The 27074-nt window shown below is 39.9% G+C and overlaps 1 protein-coding gene across 1 annotated transcript; it reads left to right on the top strand.

The window, feature by feature from the left end:
* The first annotated feature begins 1584 nt into the window (after window positions 1–1584).
* Window positions 1585–25750, top strand: cd82b (CD82 molecule b). Its single transcript, XM_073472581.1, has 9 exons — window positions 1585–1686; window positions 7564–7636; window positions 8813–8885; window positions 14711–14835; window positions 16136–16210; window positions 18347–18445; window positions 20296–20469; window positions 22421–22504; window positions 23767–25750. The coding sequence occupies exons 2-9, from the start codon at window positions 7574–7576 to the stop codon at window positions 23842–23844; spliced, it is 771 nt and encodes a 256-aa protein (XP_073328682.1). The 5' UTR covers window positions 1585–1686; window positions 7564–7573; the 3' UTR covers window positions 23845–25750.
* Window positions 25751–27074: the final 1324 nt, after the last annotated feature.

Here is a 27074-nt window from a genome sequence, read left to right as displayed (position 1 = left end):
TATTCCAGCCTAATTTTTCCCATCCCCAGCTCTCCCTACTTTACTCACATACTGGGCTCAGGGTGAAAAGGGGGATTGTGTGGCACAGGAAATGTGTGTGTGGTTCAGGGTTGTTTATAGGCAAAAAGCTCCCATGTGTCCACTGCGTACGCATTCTCCCCATACTTTCCAGTAAATCTATTGAGTGCTGGTTTATTTCTCAAGGCATGGTAGTAAACGGTATTTAAGATTGCTTGCAACGGATCATTTGAAAGACTGTTTTAAACATGTTGTTGGGTTAACCCTAGCGACAGGTTACTATCAACATACATGTAAATATAACCAGTTGATAATTGTCTGGTACTACATATTTTTATGTTGTATTTTCTCAGGAGCAAAGTATAATTATTTTGTGTTATAAAAAGCTCTGTTTCCTGATGATTATAGAACAACGGTGAATAATGCAAAGATAACCAAGCAGGCCTTATGTGATCATCAGATGAAAACTACTAAGTGCTCAGTTATCATTTACTCAAATATAGATTTGAGATTTTAACTTTAGTCCAGAAATGCTCCAGAAATCCTTTTCTTAATATTTGAGAGTTTTTTCTGCTTTCCCTATGAATTATTTAAATTAATATTTAATCATTTTGAGGTATGGACTATTTGTTGGACCAAACAAAGCATTGTGGAGATGTTACTTTGGGCTCTGGGTAATCACAACAATCAGTCAATTAATCAAGAGAATAATCAGCTTATTAATCAATAATGAGATGATGAGTGACAGTCCCATACAAAATAGTTCAAATTAGCTCCAACTCAACCAACTATCAACAAACTACCACAATAGTATTTTTATTTATAGTACTTTTAAGTATGCTTTGCTATGGGAGCCCATTTCCGCCAGTTAAAGAAAAAAAAAAAGGATGAAAACTATTAAGATTAAAACATTTATCTCATAAATTTAATTTTCACCTGAATCATTTAGATTTTTTTTAATCTCATAATTTCAACTTTCTATCCCATAATTATTTCTTCTTTTTATCTCAAAGTTTTCATCAATTTTTTTTTTCTTTCACTGGCAGTAATGGGCTTCCATACTTTTCTGATCATACTTGCATACTTTTTCAATGCAGGACTTGTGTGTCCTCTAGACCAGGGTTGCCCAAAGTGGGGCCAGCGGACCACAGCTGGCCCATTATAAGGTTCACTCAGCCTGTCAGATGCTTCTAGTGAAAAAATGTTTTAAATTAATTTAAAATAATTAAAACAATGTTCATGCTGTTTTTATTTATTCTATATTGTATTAATTACTTTCATTATTTGATCTTTATTTTTTGCAGTAATGCTCTTTAAATGTGAAGGATCCCAAATTATTAATAAAGGATCAATAATTAATACATCTTAGCATTACAAAGGTGCTTGTTTTTGGCCTGTGGCCCGCCACTAAGTGCTAGTTTTGGCCCTCCAGGGGAATAAGTTTGTGCACCCCTGCTCCGGACTAGTTGGCTTGCCAGGACAGGAGAGGGTTAAAGCAGTCTGCTGCACGGTAGGGGTGTGAACACTTACCCAGACACACACACACACACACACACACATGCAGATAGACACACACGGTACTTGGTTCTCACCAGAGACGCGTTAGTCACACAGCGAGCAGGACAGAAGACGGTCAACCTCTCAGCCACCTCAGGAGAAGAAGGCAAAGTAAGTTTTAGCAGTAATCACTTTTACATATCTAACGTTAGCTGGTAATAATAGCCTACAAGATGAGCTAACTCACACCAGAGTAGTAAACGTTAACGTTACCGTTGTCAGTTCGCAGCTGTCTAGTTTGCCAGGAGAAAACTTTAAGTGTAGCTCCCGAAAAAAATAAAATAATGACCAAGTTTCTGCTGGTTTAACAGAAAGCTAGCTAACCTGTTAGAGTAGTCGGTAACTAAGTTAGCTGTCTCGGCTAAAGTCACGTTAGTTCACAGTTGACGTTAACGTAACGTGACGTTACCGTTCTGTAAAGTCCGTGATGATTAATGGAGCTGGTTCGGTTTAATGTTTGATAAACTTCGACAAAGTGTTGAAGACTCTGAAATAAGTTTGTGTAAATCGGTTAGTTTCAGTTTCAACTCAACATCCAGGCTCAGTTGAAGAGGGAGAACTATTACCAGGCTGGACCTGTCCTCCACGCTCAGTGGGGACTTCTCAACTTTTCGGGGAATTTGGAGACATTTTCTAGCTCTGTGTTATCGCCTTTTTCTGTTGTGTGACATGAATGTTGTGATTAATCTTTTATGATAACGCTAAATTAGTTCGGTACTGTTGGTTTTAATCCCATAAGTAAAGCGCTACGTTAAAGCAGATGTCATATGGCCCCCCCAGTATGAATGGACCTCCAGGATTAGCTAACTTAGCTTTACTGTCAGGGGTCCAGCATATGGTGAAATGGTGAAATGTCTTTTTTCTTCACCTAACTGAGGTAAAAGCCAATTTAGAGACTGTACAGTGTGACAGAAAAGCTGTCCTCATCACAGGGGCCAGTGTCTCAGCTGTAAAGTGACTGATGGAGCCATCAGCTCAGGAAGTAAATATTATCTGCACTGTTACTGTATGTATGCATGGAGTTTAACTCATTAATGTACTCAAGGACAGTACTTGAGTACAATTTTTAGGTACTTTGAGGCTATTATTATACTTTTTACTCCACTTCATTAATTTGATAACTTAAGTTACTAGTGATTTTTCAGATTACTGGCTGAATCAGAGGAAAATGGGTGCGTGTTTAAATTAATTTATTTTATCGACAGACAAAAAAAACCCCCATTAATTTCAATAACCAGAAAAATGTTGAATAATCGATCCGATAATTGGCCATACTGATAATCGATCAACCCATAGTATACAGGATATACATCATTTACTTTTACTTCTGCTTTTGATACTTAAGTACATTTAATATCAGACACTTAAAGACCTTTTACGTAAGTACTATTGTAATGGGGGACTTTCACTTTTACCAAAGAAATATTTTTACACAATATCTTTATTTTGTTGTTTGGGTATTTATACAACATTGCATGTATGTATGATGTATTTTATGCTGTATTCTTTAACAGAAGCCCTGGTTATGTACAGATATCTCATGTGACATTGGTACTCTGCACAGTTCGATAACAACAAAGCTGTCAGAGAGGTTCAATGGGACACAAACTTATTTTCATTAGGATATGTGTATTTACTCGAGGCCTTGACAGGAAGAAGGTTGTGAGCTTTACAGAGTCAAAGAAGTAAAGAAGCAATGAGTAAGACCTACATGACACATTGAAGGCAACATCCCATTGCCACAGAGTTTTTGACATAGAAGCTTTTTTGCAATATTGCGGCTTGCAAATGGAAAATCATATCTCAGGAGACATTGGAGGAAGGCTATAACTAAATGAAGCTTCATATTGCTCATATTGGTTCGACTGATGATGTACACATTAAGCTTCAAGAGGTTAATGGTGTTTCCATCACTTTTGATGCTGGTTGTGACGGAAACATGAGGTTTTTTTTCTGTGTTTTACATCAGCGGGAAAAGAAAAAAAATTGCCCTTGTTGCAACAAAGGCACATCCTTTTTCAGTTTTCATAAGATAAATCTCTGTTGAATGGTTTAAGCTGGACAAACCAAGAAAGTATTTTTTTAAAGTAATTTTGCCTCTGGTATGTAGTGATAAGTTTCATTGTGTCATAGATGATCAGTAATATCTGGTAGTAGTTTGTAAAAAACAGTTATGCTCTGTTTAGTGTTGTTGCCACTGATGTCTCATCATTTCCACTGGATGGTGGCACTGAACCCCTGTGAGGGATTTCACCCTTTATGTTACATTTACATTAAGGGCATTTAGCAGACATGTCATACAGTAAGAGACCCAGTTACTCAATGGGAAATCCCCTCCATTCTACACAATTTGTTTAAGCTTATCAACTGATGAAGCAACTGAACCGATGAAATATTGTCTAGACTACAGATTTTGTATGACCCAGATGAATGAACATTTAAAGACGTATACAATATTTCGATAATGAAAATTATTGTTACAACCAGGCCTAGTCCTCACCTTTACAAAGTTGAGTTCAGCTGTTCTCAGAAAAGTATCTGTGGTAATGCTGTTTCCTGTTACTCAAACAAAAATGCTAATTGTGTAGTTCTGTCACTATACAGTAGACGATGAGCTACATCCTGTCCTTACAGATGGATAAACAACATTGTTGCCTCTATTAAAGCAGGATTCTGACATGGTATTAAGGGCTTTAGTACCAGGATGGTGTTGGCAGGTTCGTGCCAGCCTGATGGCCTCACAGATGTGTAAATGGGTCATACATGAACATGATAGGAGGTGGTGGTAGATGGATGTTGGCGCATCGCCTGCCTTTTAGAGTACAACGGAGCTGCAGTTGATCCATGCTGGGTCTATTACAGACACAGTCAATGCCATCTGCCACTAGTGCTGTCTTCATAATCGTCTCTGTTCCCCATGCTTCTGTTGTTCAATAAACAAACACTAATTTCAATTGAACACCTCCTCTGCACTGGGAGGAAACGGGGGGCTTCAGAGGGGAAAATGGCTGTAGGAGGTCACAGACTTCAGAAAGGCCAGGTGACTCATTTGCAGCTTTCTTGGAGCAAGTTGTTTCTTTTTCTACACATGGTTTTTGCACCATACAACTGAGCTTACTCTTGTCTGCTTCTGCTCTCTTATCATCTTGTGCTGTCAGCAGCATTACGGATACAAGCTGTTATACAAGGTTATAATGTCACTGGTACTTGGAATTGCTGTTTGGCTCTGCCTTGAATTTCCATCACAGTTTTCGCTCCTTTTTTTCACCTCGGAACAGATTTGTCATTCCCTTTCAGGGAGTCCAGTGTGATTGGGTTTTTTCTAGGTAGGTTAAGCAGAAATAAACCTATAAAATGCCCCCACAGTTTACAGTGTGTGCTCAATGTTTGAGCTTGCATGAAAGTTCTGCAGAAACACTGAGTGTATTTATGATTTGGCTTGGCTGCTAACCTCAATATAGTCTGCTGGCTGCTTCAGAATAAATTGGACTGGGCCTGTTAGCCTATTTTTTTATTGTTGTTTGAAAGATATAACAAGTAGCAGCATTGAGGCATTGTTGGGAATTATTTTCAGATGGACAGGGCTCAGTCAACAAACAATGGTTGTCATAACTAAGCCTTTTTTAATCCGCACTGCTGCTCACCATCTAGACATAAACACCAGCAATCTCCTTTAAGGATTATCTACTTTGCAGGGCTATCTGCTATGTGGTTTGGACTTTATACTGTGTGCAGTTTTGTAAACATGATATTGTGTTGGTATGTAGGTTATCAAGTACATTAAATAGCCTTTAATAACAATGTTAACTGTAGCTGTCTTTTGACAGGCGTGCTCTTCAGACTTTGTTTTGCACATAAAGTTGAAACCCAGCCACACATTTTGGATCAGAAAGATATACAATATTTAGTTGCCCATGTTTGCATTTGGTTACTCAAAATACCTTGTGCTCTTGTGACATTTCCCAGAAGTTCAAATTGTATTACTTGGTGAATGTTAACTTTCAATTTTTTTTTATTTCTGACCCATGAATCTAATTGGGAAGATTAGATTAGACAAAAACACAGTAACACAGTGTCCCTTTAGTCAGAAGGTAGAGGTAAAAGTAACACCATAGTTGGAAAAAAAAAGCAAGTGAACAGCCTGATAGCATTTTTAGCCGGGTGTAGTTCTTATTAAATACCCCATTTCCTGTTCAAATTACGCCGCATTTCATTACCTGTTTTCATGATGTATAATTTGCTTCGATGTTATTTTTTCCTTTTTCAATTACGCGTACACACAAACACACCACTGACTGAAGAGGAAGATAAAAGTCAAAAATATGACTTAGAGATGTCTGCAAAGTTAATATATTTGCAAATTACTCGAGTGTGTTTCCAAGGTAACTCGAAAGTTATTTAACTGGTAATATAACATATTAAGTCCCTGTAGAAAGTGATGTTTTGCTTAATAAAACATTAATAATAAACATTTTTATTTACCCATTCAGCACGTCATCTGTCATAACACAAAAGTCATTTTCAGTGACACATGCACACAAATCTCTAAACAAGAAATCCATCACAACAAAAGACATCGGTCAGAAAACAAAAACAAAACACTGCAAAGTACAGGACCTTTTTTGAAGGTTTGTAAGTAACTGTACCTTGTATATTCAGAGATTATACACAGTAAACATAAGGTCATGGGTTTCTGCTTCTAAAAGTAGTATGCACTGTTTAAAATTTAACTAAATACACACCATTATAGGCCTAGACATTGGGAAGAACCTACAGTTTTGATGTACAAGAGACAGGGAGAAGAGAACAGCTTGTCATCTGATACACAGGGAGTTGTCTTTATAGGATATTTTCAGACTCCTCAAATAACCACAATGGCTGGTTGTATTTTCAGTTCTCCCACTGAAGGAAAAGGTCTGGTTGTGGTAAATATTTTCTTTGGACTCGTGGAGCCCAGGCTGATTCGTGCTGCCAGAGAGTTTCATGAAGTGTCCCCACTGTGCTGTATGTGTGGTGCTGGCCTGGCCTACAGGTGTTTCCTCAGAGGAACATGTTACTCACAGAAAAGTCACCTACCAGTCATATGTGTAGGCTTGTATGCTCATGATAACATCTGTGTACATGGGAATTACAAATACAGAAGAGTGATGCATAAACGGATTGTAAAATAACACAGACGTCAGTGTAACATGCCCAGACTTTAAATGTCAGACAGCTACAGTTCTCAGCTTGCTTTCGAGGGCTTGATTCACAACATTATGGTGTTGTCTGTTTTGTGGTTATCCGACATGAGCCAGACCTGTTGAACACGGCTGGATATGGTTTTAAATGGGATGCTCTTGTTGTACAGTCGGCTTTAAGTAGTTCATAAAATTGACTGTAAAACTCTACTTCTAACAAAGTTTTTTGCTGCTAGTAAACACAGTTGTAGATGGGCCTGGTTTCCTTCTGCTTGTGATGACAATAGCATGCCTAACCACATGCTGTCATGGGCTCCACATAGTCATCATGACTTCACCACTTGTTACTTTTGTGATGGTCTTTCCTTCAGTCCGTCTCACCAGGCTAGTTCCTCTTGTTTGTCAAGAATAAAACTATATTTGTTCACAAGCTTGCTTTCAAACACATACACCACCATCATTAAATCTAATATTCTAAGACAAATGGCCAATTGTTGTCTTATAAATGTGGGGACTAGAGCAGTTTGGGCAATTTAGTACTTGAGAAACACGGCTGTAGAAAATGAATTAGGCTGATGTTGTTGCTTTGAAGATTAAAGCTGTTTAATCAGGAACCCAACTGTGCAGATTTTCCTGTGTGTTCTGTGGCTGACTTATTATACTATTGAAGCAAGGCTTTTCTAAAGGCTAGCCGTCTTTGTTTCTTTTCTCCATCCGTCTTCTCTATTTGACCCACCCACACTATACTGCAATACAACCATCTGATGTCTAATTTAACCTATAAATTCTGTTTACTTCTGTCTTCCAGAGGCGCAGCCATGGGGAAAGGATGCATCACAGTCACCAAGTATTTTCTATTCCTCTTCAACCTCCTCTTCTTTGTAAGTAATCACATTTCACATCCTCACTGTTTGGTGGCCATGCTGCAGTTGCTGCAGGAGCATAGCATGCCCTGTCAGAATCATGTCACATGACTTCCACTTTGTCAGCAGCCTTGTTTACCCAAGATAAAAAAGATAGGTATGCTCTGCTCTCTCTCAGCTGAATCAGACAGTCATGACACATTGAGAGTCGTCTGATACCTTTCATAGCACAAGAGATTAGTGGAGATACATAGGGAAATGTGTCTGTCCCTGTGATGAGACACATTACAGAATACCTCAGAACAACCAGGTCTAAACAGCAACAGATGGTTTCTGTTTGTTTCCTCCTCTCTCAAACCAGCCACAACATAAAGTCCAGGGGTCGATACTACCCCAGACTCCTAAAACTGCCTCTGCGAGGATGTCCAGACCCTTCCAATGAGACTGCGGCTGTAAACCTGACGCAGACCGTTTGATGTGAACACTCGACTCTAATAGGAAGCGTGTGTGTCTGTGTCAGTGTTTGTCCATGTGGACAGATTAGACTAGTGGAGGCTAGGGGAAGCCAGGAAGTGGTGGGCTAATGATGGCTGCCGGGAGCATAACAGTCGCTCTAAATGAACAGTTCTTACCCAGGGCTCTAATGACTGTTGTGGGGTTGGGGAGGGGTGGCGGTCCAAGGGGGGAAGCTGGCGAATCAACAGCCTCTCATCTATGGATATTGCCCCCACTGCAGCGCCCCACAACGTCTAAACAAGATCCCTCATAATTACATAGAGTTCTGCACTTCATAACCTCATTACAAGGGTACATGAGGTAAAACTGATAATTTTCGGAGGCTTTCAGACGCCAGAGACAAAATGTTCCGGTCTAGAGGTGATGATTCTTCTCATTTCTTTTCTTCCTTATCCTCACTTACCACTGTTCAGTTTGCTGCTCTGAATGTGATATCACAGACTGAGTATGACTAATAGATCTGTGGCTGGCTTGGTGTTAATTGTGAGAAAAACGAGAAGAGCGGGTCTCTTGATCCTCTCCACATCCTCATTCCCTCTGCACGTCACTGTGAGAGAAAGGGACATAGAGAAGAGTTAGGAACTGATTAATCCCAGATGTGACAGACTGAGGAAGCAGAAATAAAGCTCTCCATTTTACTTTCATACAAGATTTATTCTCTCTGTTTCCCTTTCACAGATCTTCGGAGCGCTGATCATGGGCTTTGGCCTTTGGGTCCTCTTTGATAACCAGAGCTTCATTGCTGTTCTACGTAAGTGTTAAAACACTCACACGCACCCCCGCAGTCCAGCTGCCACGTCCTTTAGTGATAACGCTCATGTTGGCAAACATTCAGCGCTTTTGACCCATGTCAGTTCAGCTGTCCTGAGCACAGTTGAAGTGGAAATAGAGATTGGAGAGTGTGCTTGTCAAATCTTAAAAAACTCTGGCTCTACTCTGTGTAGTTTATGTGAAATTTATCCCATAGGACTCATTCCCCAAGGAACCACAAAGGGATGTTCGCACCAAACCAAAAATGTGACTCACAGATGAAATTTAATGACTTCCTCAGCCACTCAGAAAGCTACCCTGTAGACATACAGACAAACACACAGATAAACACATGTGTGCAGATCCAGGGGAGTAGGTTAGTCAGGGGGAGGTGACAGACTGATGATTATTAAGGCATCACAAGTTGTTTCATCTTATGGTGGAAAACAGCGACTTTATTTTCCCCACAGTTTCCACTGAGTTGTACTTTGAAGCCCAGATGGCAGAGGTGCACAGATAAAATTTCCCACCCTCACACATGTTGTCACAGATCTTTTTTTAGACAGTGCGAAGTGAAAAAGGGAACCAAGCCCCCAAAATAAGGCTAAGTTATCAGCTTTGTCATTGACAACACTATGTCTAACTTTGGTTATCTACTGTGAAAAGAGAGTAATGAAACCCAGTTCCAGCCTTGCCTGAAAAGCGCAGGGAACCACGGATGGAAACTCTTAGTTGCCATAAATCTTGTAATAAATGTTTTCAGTGTATTCATCCCAGATGGAGCGTTGCCGAGAGCAGCAGTGGAGTTTTCTCCCAGCATCAGTCTATAAAGAAGAATTCTTTCAATTTATTATCTGCCAACTGAATGTAAGTGTTAGAAGTCAAATACAGCGTTTCTTTCAGTGAGATACACCTTTCCAATGGGAGGTGAGCATATGACGTGGGTCACATAGTTATGTCTGATAATGAGTGTTAACCCTTACAGATCAATCACATGCGGTAATAGCTACCATCAATGTGCCAATCAACAGCTATGAATTTTTAATGAAATATTTCAAGAGTGAATAACTTTACTCAGGCTTCATCACCAGACCATTATTTGATTCAATTACAACAACTATTTTAAGTTTTTCTTCAAGACAAATGCTCTCTGGTTGCAGTTTCTCAAATGTGAGGATTTGCTGTTTCTCACTGGTTTATTTCATCGTGAATATTTGTTGGTTTTGGACTGTTTGACGGGCAAAACAAACAAGATGTCTGAAGACATCATCTCGACCTCTGGGATATTGTGATTTTCACTATTTTCTGACATCTTGAAGACATAACAATAAACTGATTAAACAAGAAAATAAGCGTAAGTTTCAGCCTGAAATTTTTTAGCTTGTGTTTGCAGTTGATGAAATGAGAACGGCTGATCTCTGAGGGCTGAGCAGAGCTGGAGAAATCTATATTTAGGCTGGCGGTCTGTGCTGCTTTGGCTCCCAAATGGTGAAAACACTGGAGTTTTGACGAAGACCAGCCAGAACTGACCTTGGGTCCTAAAGGAGTCAGACTGAGCCCTGTCTTTCTCTGGCTCATATTTCAGCTCTGGAGGTCAATACTCAGGGAGCAATCGCTTCAAGGTTATTATTGAGCTGAGTTTGCTTATCTCCAGTCAGGCCTCCAGAACATAAAGGCTAGTACAGTATCCATCATATCTGCCAGCCCCAGTGCTATTGTTATGATAATCCAGCTGTTCCTCCAGAGATAGCAGAGATCCTGCTTCACTGATACCCTGAGGATATCCCTTCCTATGTTGGGCTCGATGACCTTCTCTCCTCCTATGTATTTTTGTTCCCTATACCAAGGATAGGTCAACCTCAACTCCTCCCTAGGTCCATGGATTTCTAACCTCACTGGAAATGTCTTTGCACCCTGTAGAGGAACAAAAACCAATGTTGCAAGCAGCTCTGTTTATTGACTCTTCGTGCTCCCCTCAGAAGTCGTACCATTGCCTGACCATAAACAGGATCTGTGTGTTTTCAGTTTCCATTCTTTATGAGTTATATTAATAGAGGCCATCTGCAGCTGTCCCAATGACTTCAGGCAAGGGAACTTTGGGAATGTTTTGGTTTCGGGTCCATTATTTTTCAGTTAAAAGGGCATCTTCCCCTCAATGGACACCCTTCTGTATCAACACAATGCTGTTAATACTTTACTTCGGTGATATGATGCCTTGAGTTCATCTTGCTAGCACTTGAAAAAACACAGCTTGCCTTATGTTTAAACAAAAGTCAGCCTTGGAAAAGGAGGTCTGTGCGCCAGAGCAGAGTTTGGAAATATGCTGCAGATTAATTCAGAAACTTTCCAAAGTCACGAAGACAGAAGTTTAAGTGGAGGAGCTGCTTAATCTCTAGAAATTCCACACAAAGTCGATCTACTTATGTTTACATTTTAAATCTGTATATAATGCCAACCATGACTTTTCTTCAGCTCTGTACAAGCTAAATGTGTGGCTCTGGTCATGTTTACAGAAGGACCTGCAAACAGTCCCGCCTCCTCCCTCAGCAGCTTTCTTGTAGGCCACCATAATTCTTGCCTCTTTAAATGGAAAGTTCCATGGAAAACACCCAAAGAACTATTTTAGAATATCTTTCAGTGACCCACATGGAAACTTGCCATGTTACACGACAGAGCAGAGCAGTAACCAGGGGAACACATGCTGACTTCAGGAAAAGGTGTGAAATTACCGCAGAACTAGAAGCTAGCTCTGCAGCAGGAAAGTTGTAAAGTATCTGTTGTTCCAACCTTTATACACCTGGCAGATGGTCTGAGAGGAACCACTTATCTTTAGTTTAAAACACTTTCATTTCAAGAATTGAAATAGCAACTAAAAAAATAAAAGTCCCCCTGAATATGTTCCATGTTAGCTACTGATTCTACATGGTGTCCAAATGTTAGATGTACAGCCAAGAATATTGGAAAACTGCTTCGATTTTAACTTTAGAAGTGGTCACAGCGGAGAATAGTTTTGAGGTTGCATTAGTGTTGCATGATGTCTCCTCTAACTCCAGGGTGTGTGTTTTCACTGGAACAAGTGTTGACTTAATCACTGGGCTGCAGGGAAACCGCACACAAACATCAATCTCTATTACACTTCCCACAATTAATAATCAGGGAAAAATGGCTTATGATCTACATGGAAATATAATATTTGAATGGTCCACCAAATAAATCTGTGTTATGCCTACTAAATGTGCCACAAGTACAGTGAAACAGTTCTGTTCCTTTCAGCAAACATTGAGGCTGACAACTGTAATCATAGTAGCAGAAAAACTGATGAACATGCATCGTGCAGTACCAGTTAGACGCTTAAACTTGCGTCACTGCTTTCTCTATTTTATCTCTGCTTGAGATATTGATCTGTTATGCCTCTGCGAGACACCGAGCAGTGTCTCTCAACTTTTGGTTTTGCATGTTCAGTGTATTATGATGGTCTAACTTAATCTTTTGACCAGTCACAAAGGAGGCATTTTAAATCTTCCCAAAAGTCTTCAGGTAACTCCTGTTTTTAAGAAACCTGTGGACATCTGTTGCTTTTGATGCTTTATATGTGTGTGTTTCAGAGATAGAAACAGAGAGCGACTGAAATAACATGCTTCAACAGATTGCCAGATATAGAACATACAGTACGCTCGTCTGCCTCCTTTTAAATGCTACCCTGTAGCCACATGAACACTCTGCATATGTTGAAGTACTTTTAGCTTTCAATTACTGTCAAACCACCTCAACATGCACCGTTCTGGTAAACCATGAACAGTCAGCGTTGTACATACATATAATGATGTCCTTGTGTAAGCTTGCGTACTTTGCGTCTGTGTTGTAAATTAGTAGATTTCTTTATAGTAATTTGGTGACTCAGTACAAGATGTACAAAATATGAATGGCTGAAACTAACATTTGCTTGCATTTTTTATTATTCTGCCGATTTTTTTCCTGAGTAGATGATTTTTTGGCCTATAAAACGTAGAAAATAATAATAATAATAAACTTTATTTATATAGCACCTTTTAAAAACAGAGTTTACAAAGCGCTTTGACAATCAAGCAAAAAGCAGGAAACTCAGGAAGACAATATTACAGAATAAGCACTCAACAGTCGAGCCAAACACAAGGAAGTCTAGTCTAAGGTGAGTTAAAACAAGAAGGCAGAACACGAAATGTGAAAACACAAAATATCAAAATGAGTTATTATAAGTAGAAGGAATAAAAGTGATAAAACAGGCAAAATCACAGAAAAGGAAGGGAGGTTGAAGAAAGAAAAGGAAAGTTAAATAAATAATTTGCGCTTCAAATCCAGCTGTCTCTCTACCATCAGCTGTCCATAAAAGGCAAAGAAAAGTACATCATACACAAAAAATAAAATAACAGAATAATGAACAACATGTAAAATATATTAACCTGTTACATATGAATAAGCTGTTATTGTAAACAACTTTTTGTACCTATAGATTCATATTTATGACAGTGAAAAATAAGTTGGTTTTAAGTCTTGTTTTAAAAATGTCTTTGGTGTTTGAGTACGTGTTCGAGTGAAGTAGTTTATTCCAAAGAATTGGGGCTTGGGAGGAAAATACTCTGCCTCCCTTCAGATTGCTTATTTATCTTTGGGATAATGATACAGCCTGCATCCTGTGATAATGAGTGTCCATGATGGAATATAAAGACAAGACTGAGGAGGCCTGCAAAGTAAGGTGGTGCTAAATCACAAGCAGCAACTTACAGTTTGACTTGTCTAATATATGTGTGAACAAATGTTGCCTCAGTGTATGTACAGCCATTGAGTTTTACACAGTAGACTTATATTTGGAGAGACAGCTTGTTTTTACTGTCTGTGGGATAATTCATAATCATTGCACATCTGCCAGAGTGCGTACTGTATATGACTGCATGAAGCAGCAGCAGCTAATATGATAAGGGACCTTGGAGCTGCCTCTATTCAGCTTCCTAGCGAGCGAGCCAAGAAGCGATGGAGGAGCTGCTGTGTCTGTCAGCTCTTCACCAAATGGATGGGAGTGAGTTATCTGATCGCTCTGGCTGGTTCTCTTGGCCCAGGAATCTTTAGGAGTTGGAGCCGTTTCACAGAGCTCCGATTCTGGCTTCGTCTGCAGACCGAGCTCTGACTCTCTGGAGCTCCTCCAGCCTCAGATAACACACAGCCACATAATGGCTCCAATTTATCTCCTCTCCAACCTTCCAATCTTCCATTTCAGTCCCTGCACCCCTCTCCTCCAGGAGCTCTCCCGCTCCACATACCAAAGAGGGAAATCAATTAATCTTGCCACACATTGACTTGTTTTGGTCCAACTCTCTCTGGTGGCCTATTAAAATAATCTTTTGTGGGAGAAAAGCAATTGAATGCTCTGAGTTTGGAGAAGTAAAAGGTTTGCGCTGTGAATCATTTTTGGCATGCTGTAACCATCTGTATGAAAATGGGTTTTGCATGTGAACGAGGCCTTCCTCTGAGCTGCATTTGTTTGCGGGCACACACACACACACACACACACACACACACACACACACACACACACAGACACTCTGTGGATAAAGTAGAAAAACAAGAGCAGAGATCAGCATCCTACATCTGCTTTTCTATTAAGATGAGATGTGTGTCACTGCATTTTTGTGCTAGGTGGTTGTGTTTTTTGTTTAAAAAGGAGCTAAAGATCTGAATTTAACTGCAAATTGTTGCTATAAAGCTGCTGTAGCAGGTTTATAGTTTTCAGTGCCTATATAAGTTTCAGTGGTTCTATGTGAGTTGAACTCTTGTGTTTTTTTGTCTGTTCAGAGGAATCATCAGACACAGTCAAAGTGGCTTCCTACATCCTCATTGGAGTGGGCTCCCTGTCAATGGCCATGGGCTTCTTCGGCTGCATCGGAGCCATCTACGAAATCCGTTGTCTGCTGGGTCTGGTGAGGAATGACATTCACTTTAAGCTCCAATGCTAACAGCTACAGTATGGTTACATTTAATAAGAGGCAGACACAGGGTTAACACCGCCACTATGGTGCGATAAGGAAGCTTTAACTTATGAAAGATCTAACATCTTACCACAGCTCAGTTATTACCACACAGGAAACAAAATGTTCTGTTATATGACAGCAAATACATTTCCTGTCTCTCTTTAATATTTAGTCTCTAAAGGCATAGAATACCCCTCAAAATAATAAAGATTCTCAGTAGTTTTTGCCTCTCTAATCAACCAGAGCAGTTTGTCTGCTAACTATATGTTTGAAGTTATTGCCGAATTTTTTTTGGCAAGAAACATTCACCTAAAAAGCTCCTGCTTGAATTCTCAAGCTCAGCTAAGAACACATGATAGATTCCTGCTGACAGTAAAGCCCTTTCGCATTTCTGCTTATGTGTGGGCTGGGTGGCTCGCAGCATGTGTGGATTTACAGAGGGGAGGGGGGTGCCAGGGATAAAGCCAGCGAGATGTAGGGGGTACAACAAGAGTGGGGATGGGTGCGTGACCTCGACAGCGTTAAACCTGCTAGGGGTTAACTGAAGAACTGCTGTGACCTACTTCTCCCAGTGACAGTGACCAGCTGGTGCAAGACCCCCATCACACACACATACACACAGAAGCACAGAAAGACCACCTCTACACTAAGGAAGGATCTTTATGACTTACATTAGTCTTGCAGAAGACTTGAGAGATTATGTCTAATACTCTAACCTCAGATTAATGACTAGTTAAAGGCAGAATGTCTCCACAAGAGTCTTCTTCATTTCTGCTTGTTTTCTTACATAATGTGGGATTTTTCTTGCAGCAGAAACAAGTTGTAAACACAACATCGATATACCATCTTTTAAGTTAATATAGCAGATTTGTTAGCAAACAGTTGCTTGTTTACACACCCAACAGTTACAGAGCAGCATTAACATTGATTTGGAGTCATGTTTCTGTCCACATGATGAATGTAAATCCAATATTCACTCTCCTGTTTTTGGTCTCTACCAACTCCCGAGGGAAATATCTGGCTCTTTAGCTTCTAAATGCTCCGCCAGCTTGTAGCTAACTGTTGTCTGTCTGCTGCTGGGTGATTAGGTGTCATTTAGTGGATTCGATTATAGCCGCTTAATTTTTCTTCTTTATTTAATTTTCTACAATTTGTAAGCAGAGAATATTGTTTTTTGCTGTATTGTCAGTGTTTTAAAAGTTGTAATTGTAAATATTTTTATATGAACATTTTCCTTAATCCCCCGCAGTACTTCACCTGCCTCCTCCTCATCCTCATCGCCCAGGTCACTGCTGGAGTTCTCATTTACTTCCAAAGAGATCTGGTAAGACATTACATCTACTTTTCTCCTTCCCCCCTTTCTTAATTTCCCTTCTTTAACTCTAACCCTCCAGTATGTTTTTTAGACTTTTAGTGTTTTTTCTTCTTCACCTTTTAACCCTCTTCCTCCCACAACCTTTCTACCCGCTGGCACAGCTGGGGCCTACTGGGTGTTTGTGCTTCCCCCTCTTCACAGCTGTGGCTGACTGCATGTAGGTCTTAGCCAAAGCTGTGAGGAGCCCCCTGCATCCTGTGACGTAACACATGTTCCTGCCTCAGCGAATGGAAAGTGACAGAATGGTAGTTTGATTGAAAGTTGGTAGAAAGTAAGATGAAGCAGGTGGAATTTAGGAGATGTGTGACAGAGGAAGAAGGGAGCGAGATTTTTGGACTGAAAGTTTCCGTAGTCGTCTCAGTTCCCCCTCTGGGTGGGTGTTTTGTGTAAGAAGTAGAGGGCAGACAAACTATGATGGATGAGAGTTGCTAAAGCTAAGCGGTTGTGACATATTAGATTGTTATGTCTAACACTGCCCCATCTAAGGCAGTAATTATCACCCCAGGGACAGAAACCACTATCTACCGAAGTCTTTGATGAAACAGTGCCCCCTAAAGGTGGCGTCGCCAACTCACCAAGGTCGATTGACTATGTTTCATTATTGTCAGACTGTGATGGGAAAAAAACAGAAGTGTGAGAATGTTTACAGCCTTTGATAGATGGATGAATAAGCCCTGGGGAAAAAATGGATGATTTTGAATATTCCAGGTAAACTGAACTAAATTCTGTTATATCTTAAGCTAAATGAACAATGTAAAAACCCACTTGATTATCTAAAACAAGCAAAAAGCATTGTGACAAAGCTGAAAACAAGGTTGGTTTTCTAAGGTTAAGGTTACTTTATTGTTTCCAGAGGGAGAAATCTGTCTTGGATTTAAGGAACTGCTGCATCAAACCAGACATTACAGCAAAAATCACATTGATAAGAGCACATGTGCAAAGCATGCTTAAGATAAAAACAACAGAGCTAGTTGGTCTCAAAGTCAGACACACTGTTAAAAACTGGCATACTTCTTAGAACATACCCATCTTTCTACATAAATGACAAACCACAACACAACTCACTTTTAGTTTACATGCTTATAAACAAACAGCATTAGGCGTAACCGGCAGTTATCTGAGTTATAAATGAGTCATAGGTTAAAAAAGACAAATCACAAGTGATGCACCTTACACAAGACCAATAAAATAGACAGACATTGCAGCCAAATGTCAAGAATACATGCAATATTACAAAATACATCAGAACATCATACATTGTGAGTTTTACATCTGTGGAGCATTTGGGCATCTTTAGGGTCTCTCTTAAACTTTTGAATCTGAGGTCAAATTAATAATAGAACAGGCCTAAACAAAAGAATCAGCCATGTTTGTTTGCACTGTGTGTGTGAAGGGAGTGTTGTGTTTGGACACACCCATCTCTTGGACCGGTTTCAGACTCTGAACATGTCCATTCCCTCCCAGGACTTAAAAGCCTTTCCCTCGATAGACCTCACACCTGTAGCGCTCAGGATAGGCAGAGGCTGATGTCGCTCTTTCAGCTGTGAGCCCTCAAGCTTCTGTGTGTGTGTGTTTATGTGTATCTCTGAGAGCACGTGTGTATCTGTAGCTTTAGACACACTCCCTGTGTTTAAGGCTTACCACAGGGCAGGGTGGTGCTCTTTCCCAGAATAGGGTGAGTCAGTCGCTCGTCTCCTGTAGAGCTCTGAAGATACGTCGCTGCCACCGCTCTGTGGTTTTACACACATAAACACACAGTCATGCCTCTGCGAAGCTGTGTTTGTGCAATGTTTCAGCCCAGCTTGAGACTTCACAGGGACATACCACCCGAGGTGTTGCCCTAAGAAACATTAAGTTCAGATGTTGGTAGTAAATTTTAGAAAGAGAGTTAGTGTGGGAGTGTTTGCTTTTTTCCAACTCTATCTCTCTACTCTGCTTCAAAGATTGATTTCTCTGTGGGCGATCTGTTGACTCTGTATATGGATCATATACAAACATGCACACAGCTATTTATAGTATTTGTATCAACTTAAAACAAGATATAAGTTGATTATTGTTGAGAATGTATTCTTGTGTCATTTCCAGTTGAAACATGAGATGTCCAACATCATAAAGGGCATGATAGTCAACTACACAGGCCAGAACAGAACCACAGAGCACACCTGGGACTACATTCAGAGGACGGTGAGTTGACTCTTCAACACACACAAAAGTCTAATGTAATCAAAAATTATAATATCCATTTTCTTCATGTGGTTTTTAATCAACATCATGTCTTTACATCTTCCACAAACAATGAACAGGGAATGAACTAAATGCATCAAAACAAGTGTGTTGTATTAAAGTGACAGTTTGCATTGCTAGTTCCATGAATCCCCCTTTACTGCCCACGACACTGCCAAAGTTATCTTAAGAATACATGCTACGTGCATAGATGCATGAACAGCAGCAGGTTGAAAACAACAGATGCCATTTGGTAGGAGGTGTTATCTGAAGTGACTCTTACAGCACCGTGAGTGCATTTATTTATAGACTGGGTGTCTCCAGTGTGAATTGAGTTCTTGACCCTTCACTATAGTCGCATGTTCTTTTCATTGTAATGCTGCAATGAACACAAGGTCAGCAGAATGGCAAGAACAGGAAAACTAACCTTTACTCCACATGGTTCGTGGGTCAAAGCTAACCTTTTAGTTTGTTAACAAATTAAAGCAAATACAAACAAACCAAGTATAGCTCCTTTTTAAATTAAGTGAATCGAATATTAGTATCATTTTTAAAATTTTATTTTATGTAGCTGTAACTAACAGTGGTGGTTTGCAGCCATTTTGCCAAACGTTCCGTTGACACTTCTTTTGACCAAGTGGGGGAAACGTTCAAACGTTTCTAGTACCTCCGATGAGGACAAACAACTGTGAGGCTGATGTGAATGGTTGCTTGTAATTATGGTCAAAGCAATGCAACATAAGCTCGCTGTACAGGGCCACTTCAACAAAATTAGTCGACGACATGACAACAGCACTGGTGTAATTTTATCTATAAAGCTATAAACTTCCAAATTACCGGTGTCCCCTTCTCTGTCTCAGCTCTGTGTTACCAGCTACACCCCTCCAAGAAGTAGTTGCTTTTTAATGTACCTAGTGTTTGACAGATAGGGGAAACTGCATTTTCGTATTATGTTGTGATTTTGTACGCCTGCTACCTTGACCTACTCTCTTGTCAAAGAGACTTTGATCTCAGTAGGACTTTCTGGTAAAATAAAGGTAAAATGAAATTTAAAAAAACTCAAAAAGTTTTATTTTTTTTGTATCTAGCACAATATAGGTAATTGAAATTTTGTGCAGGGTGCTCAAAACATTAAAAACAGCGACTTGTCTAACCTTCACTTTGCATAACCCATAGACCTCACAGTGAAGAGTTTTTTATTGTTTTTCTATTCTCTCGTGAAGAAAGCGTTATCCTGAGAAACTGAGACACTGTTTCAAGAAAAGCATGTTGCCGTTGAGTTTATTAAATTTAAAGTTTCAATGTTTTGAGGAGAACAAACAAAATTTCATTCACTGCTAATGTTTTGGGCTGGCAGCAGTTTCAGTTTCAGAGGAGGATATTTTGGAATCACAGCACATAAAACTGAAACCATTTGCATGATCGAACACATGAAGGATAAGGGAGAAAATATGTTTTGTTTGTTGTACGTGGATGAAGTGACTCATTAAACTTATCAGCCCATAGCTAGTAAAAACAAGTCTGAACTTGAAGTAAGCTGAATCAGACTGTTCCGTGATCTGATCATTTTCTTCACTATCTCCTTCCTCCTTCTCTCTTTATCTTTCCTGCCAAGCCGCTTTCCCCCAGATTGGTCACAACACCACAAAAGAAATACTATTTCAGTGAGCCAGTGGATTTGCCACTGTAGTTTTGCTTTCATATTATTTATTTTACCATTAATTTCTGGCTCTCAGCCTTTTTGTTTTCACTCCTTCCTCTTTTCTCCCTAATCACTTGACTCATATCCTCCCTCTCCTTCATATCACCAGATGAAGTGCTGTGGATGGACTGGTCCAGGAAACTGGACTGAGAACATTGTGATCAGGAACAGCACTCAGAGGCTCCACCCTTGTTCCTGTCGCAACGAGTCCCTGCCTGGACCGGATATCAAGCAGGTCGGCCTGTGTGAGCACCTGTCCCCAGATCCACCCATCTATGAAACGGTACAAATCACCCAAATCTGCCATGTTTTCTCTGCACTAAGGTTGGAAGTAGTTTCGTAAATCATAATTGTGAATTTACTCATGAAGCCAACAGCTGTTCATCCACTTTTTTCCATCTGAGGCTGGCATGGCAGTATGCAAATAAATCTTTGTTATAAAGCAGCATAATTCTGCCATTGGTTGTAAAATCCTTCCAACTTGGTTCATCATTTTTGCGGTTACTCAGTCACGCAGGCAGCGTGTGAAACTGCTGTGTAGAGCAGCTGTGGTCGGCTGCACTGATGAACTAACTGCTTTTTAACAAGGGAGTTTTCACCTATGCAGGTTTTTACTCATCGTCGATGTTTTAATTTTGGTTGATGATCAGCGATGATTCATTCACCATGCAGACATGTCGGATATCACTCAGCTGTTTTTGGTTTCCTTGGCAATATCTTGCAAAACATGTCTTGCATTTTAATGAATTTGAATCTTTTGTTTGCTTATATTAAGTCTTTATGGTATGGTTTGCAATATCAGACAGTAAGTTATTGCTTAAACATTCACATATAGTCATTGAAAGTCTGTGCATCATGCTTTAAAACTTACCATGTAGTGGTGGAAGCAATATTGAGATCTTTTACTTAAACAAGGAGTTTTTAATGATTATGGAACAGTCTCAATCTCATATATGACCTCTGTATATGACCTACATAAGCAAGCACATAAACAAGAAGACCATCAACTAGAAGATTGTCTATTTGTTTTTTGTTATAATAGGTATTCCCAATGCCTCTCCCTGGATCAGATACTGACGTATCCAGGATTGATAAATCATGAAATTAGAACTATTTCTTACAGCGGAGTGTTGAGGATGAATTAAGGAAAGCAGCTTCTCTGTAGCCTGGTAGTACGGCACTAAACTGTTTATTTTGTTTCACCTTTGTCATGTTTTGTCCAAAGGGACTGCCAGAATCAACAAAAAATAAAAGTTCCTTGCAGCTGCTTTAAAGGTGCAATATGTAAGAATTTGCCACCTCTTGAATTTATACTCCACAAAAATACGGGGCAGCTTATTACCATAGTAACCACTAGCTGCACGGCTAACTGAGGTAACTAGCTTACAGCAGCTACAGTTGGTAGTAGTCAGTAGTCTGTACTGGGAGCTCAGCATGGTATTATAAGACAGGACAGGCCAGGGCTAGCTCGTTAGCATGCTAACTTAAGTAGATATCTCTGCAACACTGCACAGACGTCTTCGACATGATGTCAAAATTCTTATTTCTTCATACTGTTGGGTAGTTAAATCATTAACATGTTATAGACTAATCAAATGCTTGTCAAGATCCCGATTTGAAAACTATAGCTAGTTAAAGTAAGTAAAAAGTACGAAGTAGAAGTTAAAGTACTACTCAGTTTAACTACTAAAGTAAAGTACATATACTTCAAAATGTCATGTCACTACTGTCACCTCTCCTGACACCTTAATGAATAAGAAATGCTACCCAGCCCCTCTGAGGTTTACATAAACTTAAAAATTTAAACCCTGATGCTTCAGCTACAGCACGCCTGCATTGTTCTGATAAACCTCATTACATAAGTCATTTTGACTCCCTCTGCCAGCTCGGTGTGGCAGTGTGGTCGTACCTAATCAGCACGGTGAACACCGACAGCCGAGGCGTGTTGTTTGTGCTGTGTGATTTGTTCAAACACCAGGAAAGCTCCATTGTTCTGTTGTTTGGTCTGCCTGTTTCAGAAACTTTAGTCTCTCTCACAGTTTTCCTCAGCTCAGCTAAGCCGTGTTTTTCTTCCCCTCACTGATTCGCTCCAAAGCCAACAGTTGTGTTTTGAAAAGGCTCTGTTCATGTCCGGCTGGGATCACGTAGCCATTCATCTCTCCTCGGCACGTTGGCCTGAAACCCCCCTCTTTCCATGTCTTTCTTAACCTCTCTCTCTCTGTTCTCTCCTCCAGGGCTGTATAACCAGTGTGGAGAAATGGCTTCTGGACAACTGTGGAGTTATTCTGGGAATCTGTGTCGGTGTGGCAGTCATTGAGGTATCTATCTTTTTTCCAGACTAGCCTTAAAGAATGAGTTGTGCTTTTATTTTTCAAAACTATCATGATACAATACTCACACACCATATGTATTGAACACATATTTTATTTTCTTGTTCATACTGGCCATGAATCAATCCCTCGCTGACTCAACTTCATAATAAAAGATGGGAAACTAAATCCAAACAAATGAACCATTCTTAGTTTAAACAAAGCTAATATGAGGCTTCACCAGTCTGGGTCTCTCAGGACAAAAAAGCAGCAGTAAACCTACAAAGGAAGAAGCAGTGTGGATTTTGAGATTACAACAGCAAAAAACTAGAGAAATTAATTTAGTTGACACGATAATGGGCACCAATTTTGATAATCACTTTAATAGCTTGTCCTTTCTCGAGCAAACAAGCTCAACATCCTCTTGTTCCAACGTCCAAAATATGAGTATTTGGTGCTTTTCTTTGTCCTGTATGAAAATCAACATTATTTTCAGGTTTTGGGATAAAATGACTTGTTGGACTGACACAAATTCGTCGAAGCTTCGACCGTTCACCTCTGCGGTGTTTAATTAGTCTCTAAATCTGTGCGCCTAAAACCAATGCGTGTGCAGGTGATATGAATCACAGAAGAGTATCCGTGAGTGGAAAAGCATCCTCATGTGGGAGCATGCGTGCACAAATGCCACCCTGTGAGGCTGTAACGAGCCTCAAAAATGGCATTTTGACAAAACAAATTGATGACATCTCTCTTTATCTTTAGGAAATTTAGCCATTTTTTACCATCTTCTGGTTCTCAATGGACCAAGAGTAGAGTAGAGTCGTTAAGGGTAACACCAGTAAACTTGCAGCACGGCTGGACGATTTTTACCAGTTTGCTATTGTTTTTAAGAGAAAGACTGCCAAATCAAAGAAAAAGAAAGGCCAGACTTAATAACAATTATAATTAAAATTAAATTAAGCAATCCGGCATCTTGTTGCGTCCTCTTTTTCCACAATGCTTTATGGTGCTTTATTGAAGATTTAGCTCTACAAACTGTTTATCTTGATGAACCAGCGGCCATCATTCATACAACGGTAGTAGATGGAAACACAGACATAAATTCAGATTTTCTTGTGCTGATTTTCTAGAAATTGGGTTAAAATCCGCTCTAGATTTGGATGGAAGCCATGTCTTTTAATTTGTTGGCTTCAACATCTATATGATTGAGTGATTGCTTCACTTGTCAGTTTCAACTCTGATAACTAAGCTGACAACTCCATTTCCTCCAGCTCCTCGGAATGATCCTCTCCATGTGTCTGTGCAAGAGTGTCGTCCAGGAGGATTATACCAAAGTACCGAAGTACTGAGCTGAAGACAGAGCCAGCTTCACACCGCACACAGATGGACCGACTCTTTTCCTCTCTCTCTCTCTCTCCTTGTCTCACATTCTTATGAACACACACACAAATTAAGACAGCTGTCTCCACCATTTGAGCTTCTCCTGCCGCGACAGCTGTGCAGATTTCTCACGCTCCATATGTCCCACACACACATAAACACACACACCTCTCAATCAAGCTTGACACACTTGTTGGACTCCACAAGTTACCATTGTTGTCTTATCATTTCGTTTATGATGTCTCTGTAATATTTTAATGGTGAAAGCCTGAGAACTTGTGCGGTTTGATACTATGCAAATGTTCATGTACGTGTCGTTTTGTTTTCCTTGGCTGACCTCAATGAAGCGCTTATCATAGTAGTAGAGAGAGCACTTTAGTGACATTTGGTGAGCTGAGAGCCGGAGCATCTTCTGACTCCGGGGCTCGAAGATGAGAGGGAGACGGGAGGGTGTGGGTGGCTGCGTGGTAGACGCTTTTTCAAGGATTAATGCCACTATGTGATCCTGCAGCTGGTATTTTTGGTGCAGAGGGTGGAGGAGAGGCCCAGGGCTGAGCCAGGGCAGGGCTGCTGTGGTGGAGGTTTTGGCTTCTTTCATCAGCTCCTTGTACCCAGTAGCCCTGATATTAACCTCCGTTTACACCCACTGCCACCGCCTCCTCCTCGTTTCCGCTATCCATCTGTTAGCGTCTCTAAATCACGTCCTCGCGGGCGTGTCTGACTGGTAACCAGTAGCTTTCCAAATTGACTAGTTTTGCATGAAGTAAATGTGTGTATGATGTGTTGAGTGAGTATTTTAATTTCTTTGTATTCTTTTTTTTTATATATTCTCATGTCATCTGTTTTTTTACAACTGTACATATGACTTCGGTAAGGGATTATGGCACTTTAGTGCTTGGTCAGCGTTTTATATGGGAAAGCTGTCACCCACATGCTCTTGTTTTAAGAGTCCTATTGTTCTTCGTTTCCTGTCTGTTGTTTATGATGTACAGAATGTGGCTGCCACAGCAGCTCGTCAGCACTATTTAGGTCTGAATCAGAGAAATCGGAACCCTTTCGAGTGAATCTGTCATCACTCTTGAAGCTATATTTTCATTTCTTCAGCACAGCGTGAGTTTGTGAACAGACAACCTACCATAGCATCTTTATTTAAGTTCCTCACGCTTCCTCCATTTTGAAAAATCAAGTTTTTTACCATTATAGCGGCTTTGTGACCACAATGTACTTTCCCTTCTCTGCAGGGGGAGTTTGTTTTCCAGGAAGTCAATTTGCCTGGTTTATATTATCGGTAACAAGAGCAGAGAAAACGTTGGAAGCCAGCAGTGATTGCATATTTCAGAATGATTTGATTGCTATGACCAGAAAAAAAATAGCGTTCATCAACTTTGCTGGAAATGTTGTTACAAAAATGTAGCGTCGAGTTTCCTCATTCAACTTTATCCATCTCGTCGTATCAGTCCCTGAGCTTCACTTCAAACACACTATCATGGATGAATTTATGGTTAATTCAGTGATTATGTTGCACTTTTATGTTGTTGGTAGTTTTTCAGGCCTCACATGAGTCATTTCAAATCATGTTCATTATGCTGCGATTACACAAGAGGGAGGAGACTGGTCATTCAAAAAAAAAAAACTGTTATGTCTGTTAGAATTAAATTCATCTTCTATTTTCTGACCTGCCAAATTGAAAGATTAATTTAAGTTAAAAAGAGATGAAGGCTTTTTACTGTTTGTTTAAGATATTTTTACGCTTTTACAAAAAAATGAATGATTCAATGTAGTAGAAAAAATATTTGTGGACCTGTATGCCATGTTTAAAACCTTTTTATTATTGAGAACTATTAAATAAACCTGAACATTGGTAACACAACTTGACATGCAGACTGATATTTTGTCTTTCCCGTGGTCCACTGTCAGGTTTTATACCTAAAGCAACCAGAAGATGGCAGTATACAATCAACAGTGTCACAGCCTCTGACTGAAATGCATTTGGTCCAGATGAGCAAAATTAGTATGTTACGGCGTTTTCTGTGTACAATAAAAGATTATTCATCAATGGATTAATTATGTTTTAAAAACCTGATTTGTAGAAGCTGCAGCTTTAATTAAGGCTTCGTGCTGATTCGAAAGAAATTACTTACTTCACTACCTCCCCAGTTTCTCAATCCTACACCTCTAAGCTAATTCATTTCTCCTTTTTTGTGTTTTTTGGATTATTTCCCAATTTAGCTTTTGTGTTTTCTTGTTAATTTGGTCTGACTACCCTGTGGCTGAACGGAACAAAGAGCTCCACATCCATTCATTTCCCTCTGATAACAGGATTTTTCATCTGCAGTAAACACAAAAGCTCCTCTCTTAAGATTTAAGTGCATTGACTCTTATCAAGGAAAGGGAGTCTCGTGATGTCATGTCATGCCAGGAGCTAATACCTCACCACTGACTCAACCAACGCTGTTTTTCAAGCAAAACAGAGCAATCACAGCACGGACCCTCCTGCTCTAATCCACTGTCGTCTAAGACACTTAACCTCGGTTTAATGAGTACAGCTTAGTGTTCTCTCAGGAGATTGTTTTCAAGTATTTCAACAGAGCCACTGCTCATCAGGGAATTCTGTCCATGCTGTGTGATTCGAGAACAACAACTGTGGGCTACAAGAAGGAGAGTATCCACAAACTGGATTCAAGCTCCAAAAATGTCATAGGACTGAAAAAGACAACATTGTGGCTCTACCGGATATTCAGCAGGCAGACGGCCAACATGACAAAGAACAAAGTTTATTTTAGCACATAACTGATTACATCCTGTTGACATCGGAGTCAAGTCATGCTTTAGTGTCATTATAATCAACAACACTTACAATATGATTGAAGTTTCAGAACTTACTAAGAATAATTGTGTGACTAAAGGGAGAAATGATGGGGACAACGTGGCTGAGGAATGTCCAATAATATCTTCTGTCTCTGGATTAGTCAGCTCAAGTCTTACCGCGTTATTGGTTTACCACTAGAAGGTTAAAATGTGCACATTAGTGCTCAAACAAGTTCATAAAAGCGACTATTTTGCAATTCAGTTTGAAGTGAATGCATTTCCATTCTGGACTGTTTGTAGAACAAAACAAGCTATCTGAAGACGTCACTGTGGTTTGGATTTTGGACTGTTGGTCGGACAAAACGAGACATTTAAAAATGTCACCTTGGAG

Source organism: Pagrus major, chromosome 8 (assembly GCF_040436345.1).
Source record: "Pagrus major chromosome 8, Pma_NU_1.0".
Taxonomy (NCBI): Eukaryota; Metazoa; Chordata; class Actinopteri; order Spariformes; family Sparidae; genus Pagrus; species Pagrus major.
The sequence above is the reverse complement of the archived record's forward strand: the minus strand, read 5'-3'. Positions and strand labels throughout refer to the sequence as shown.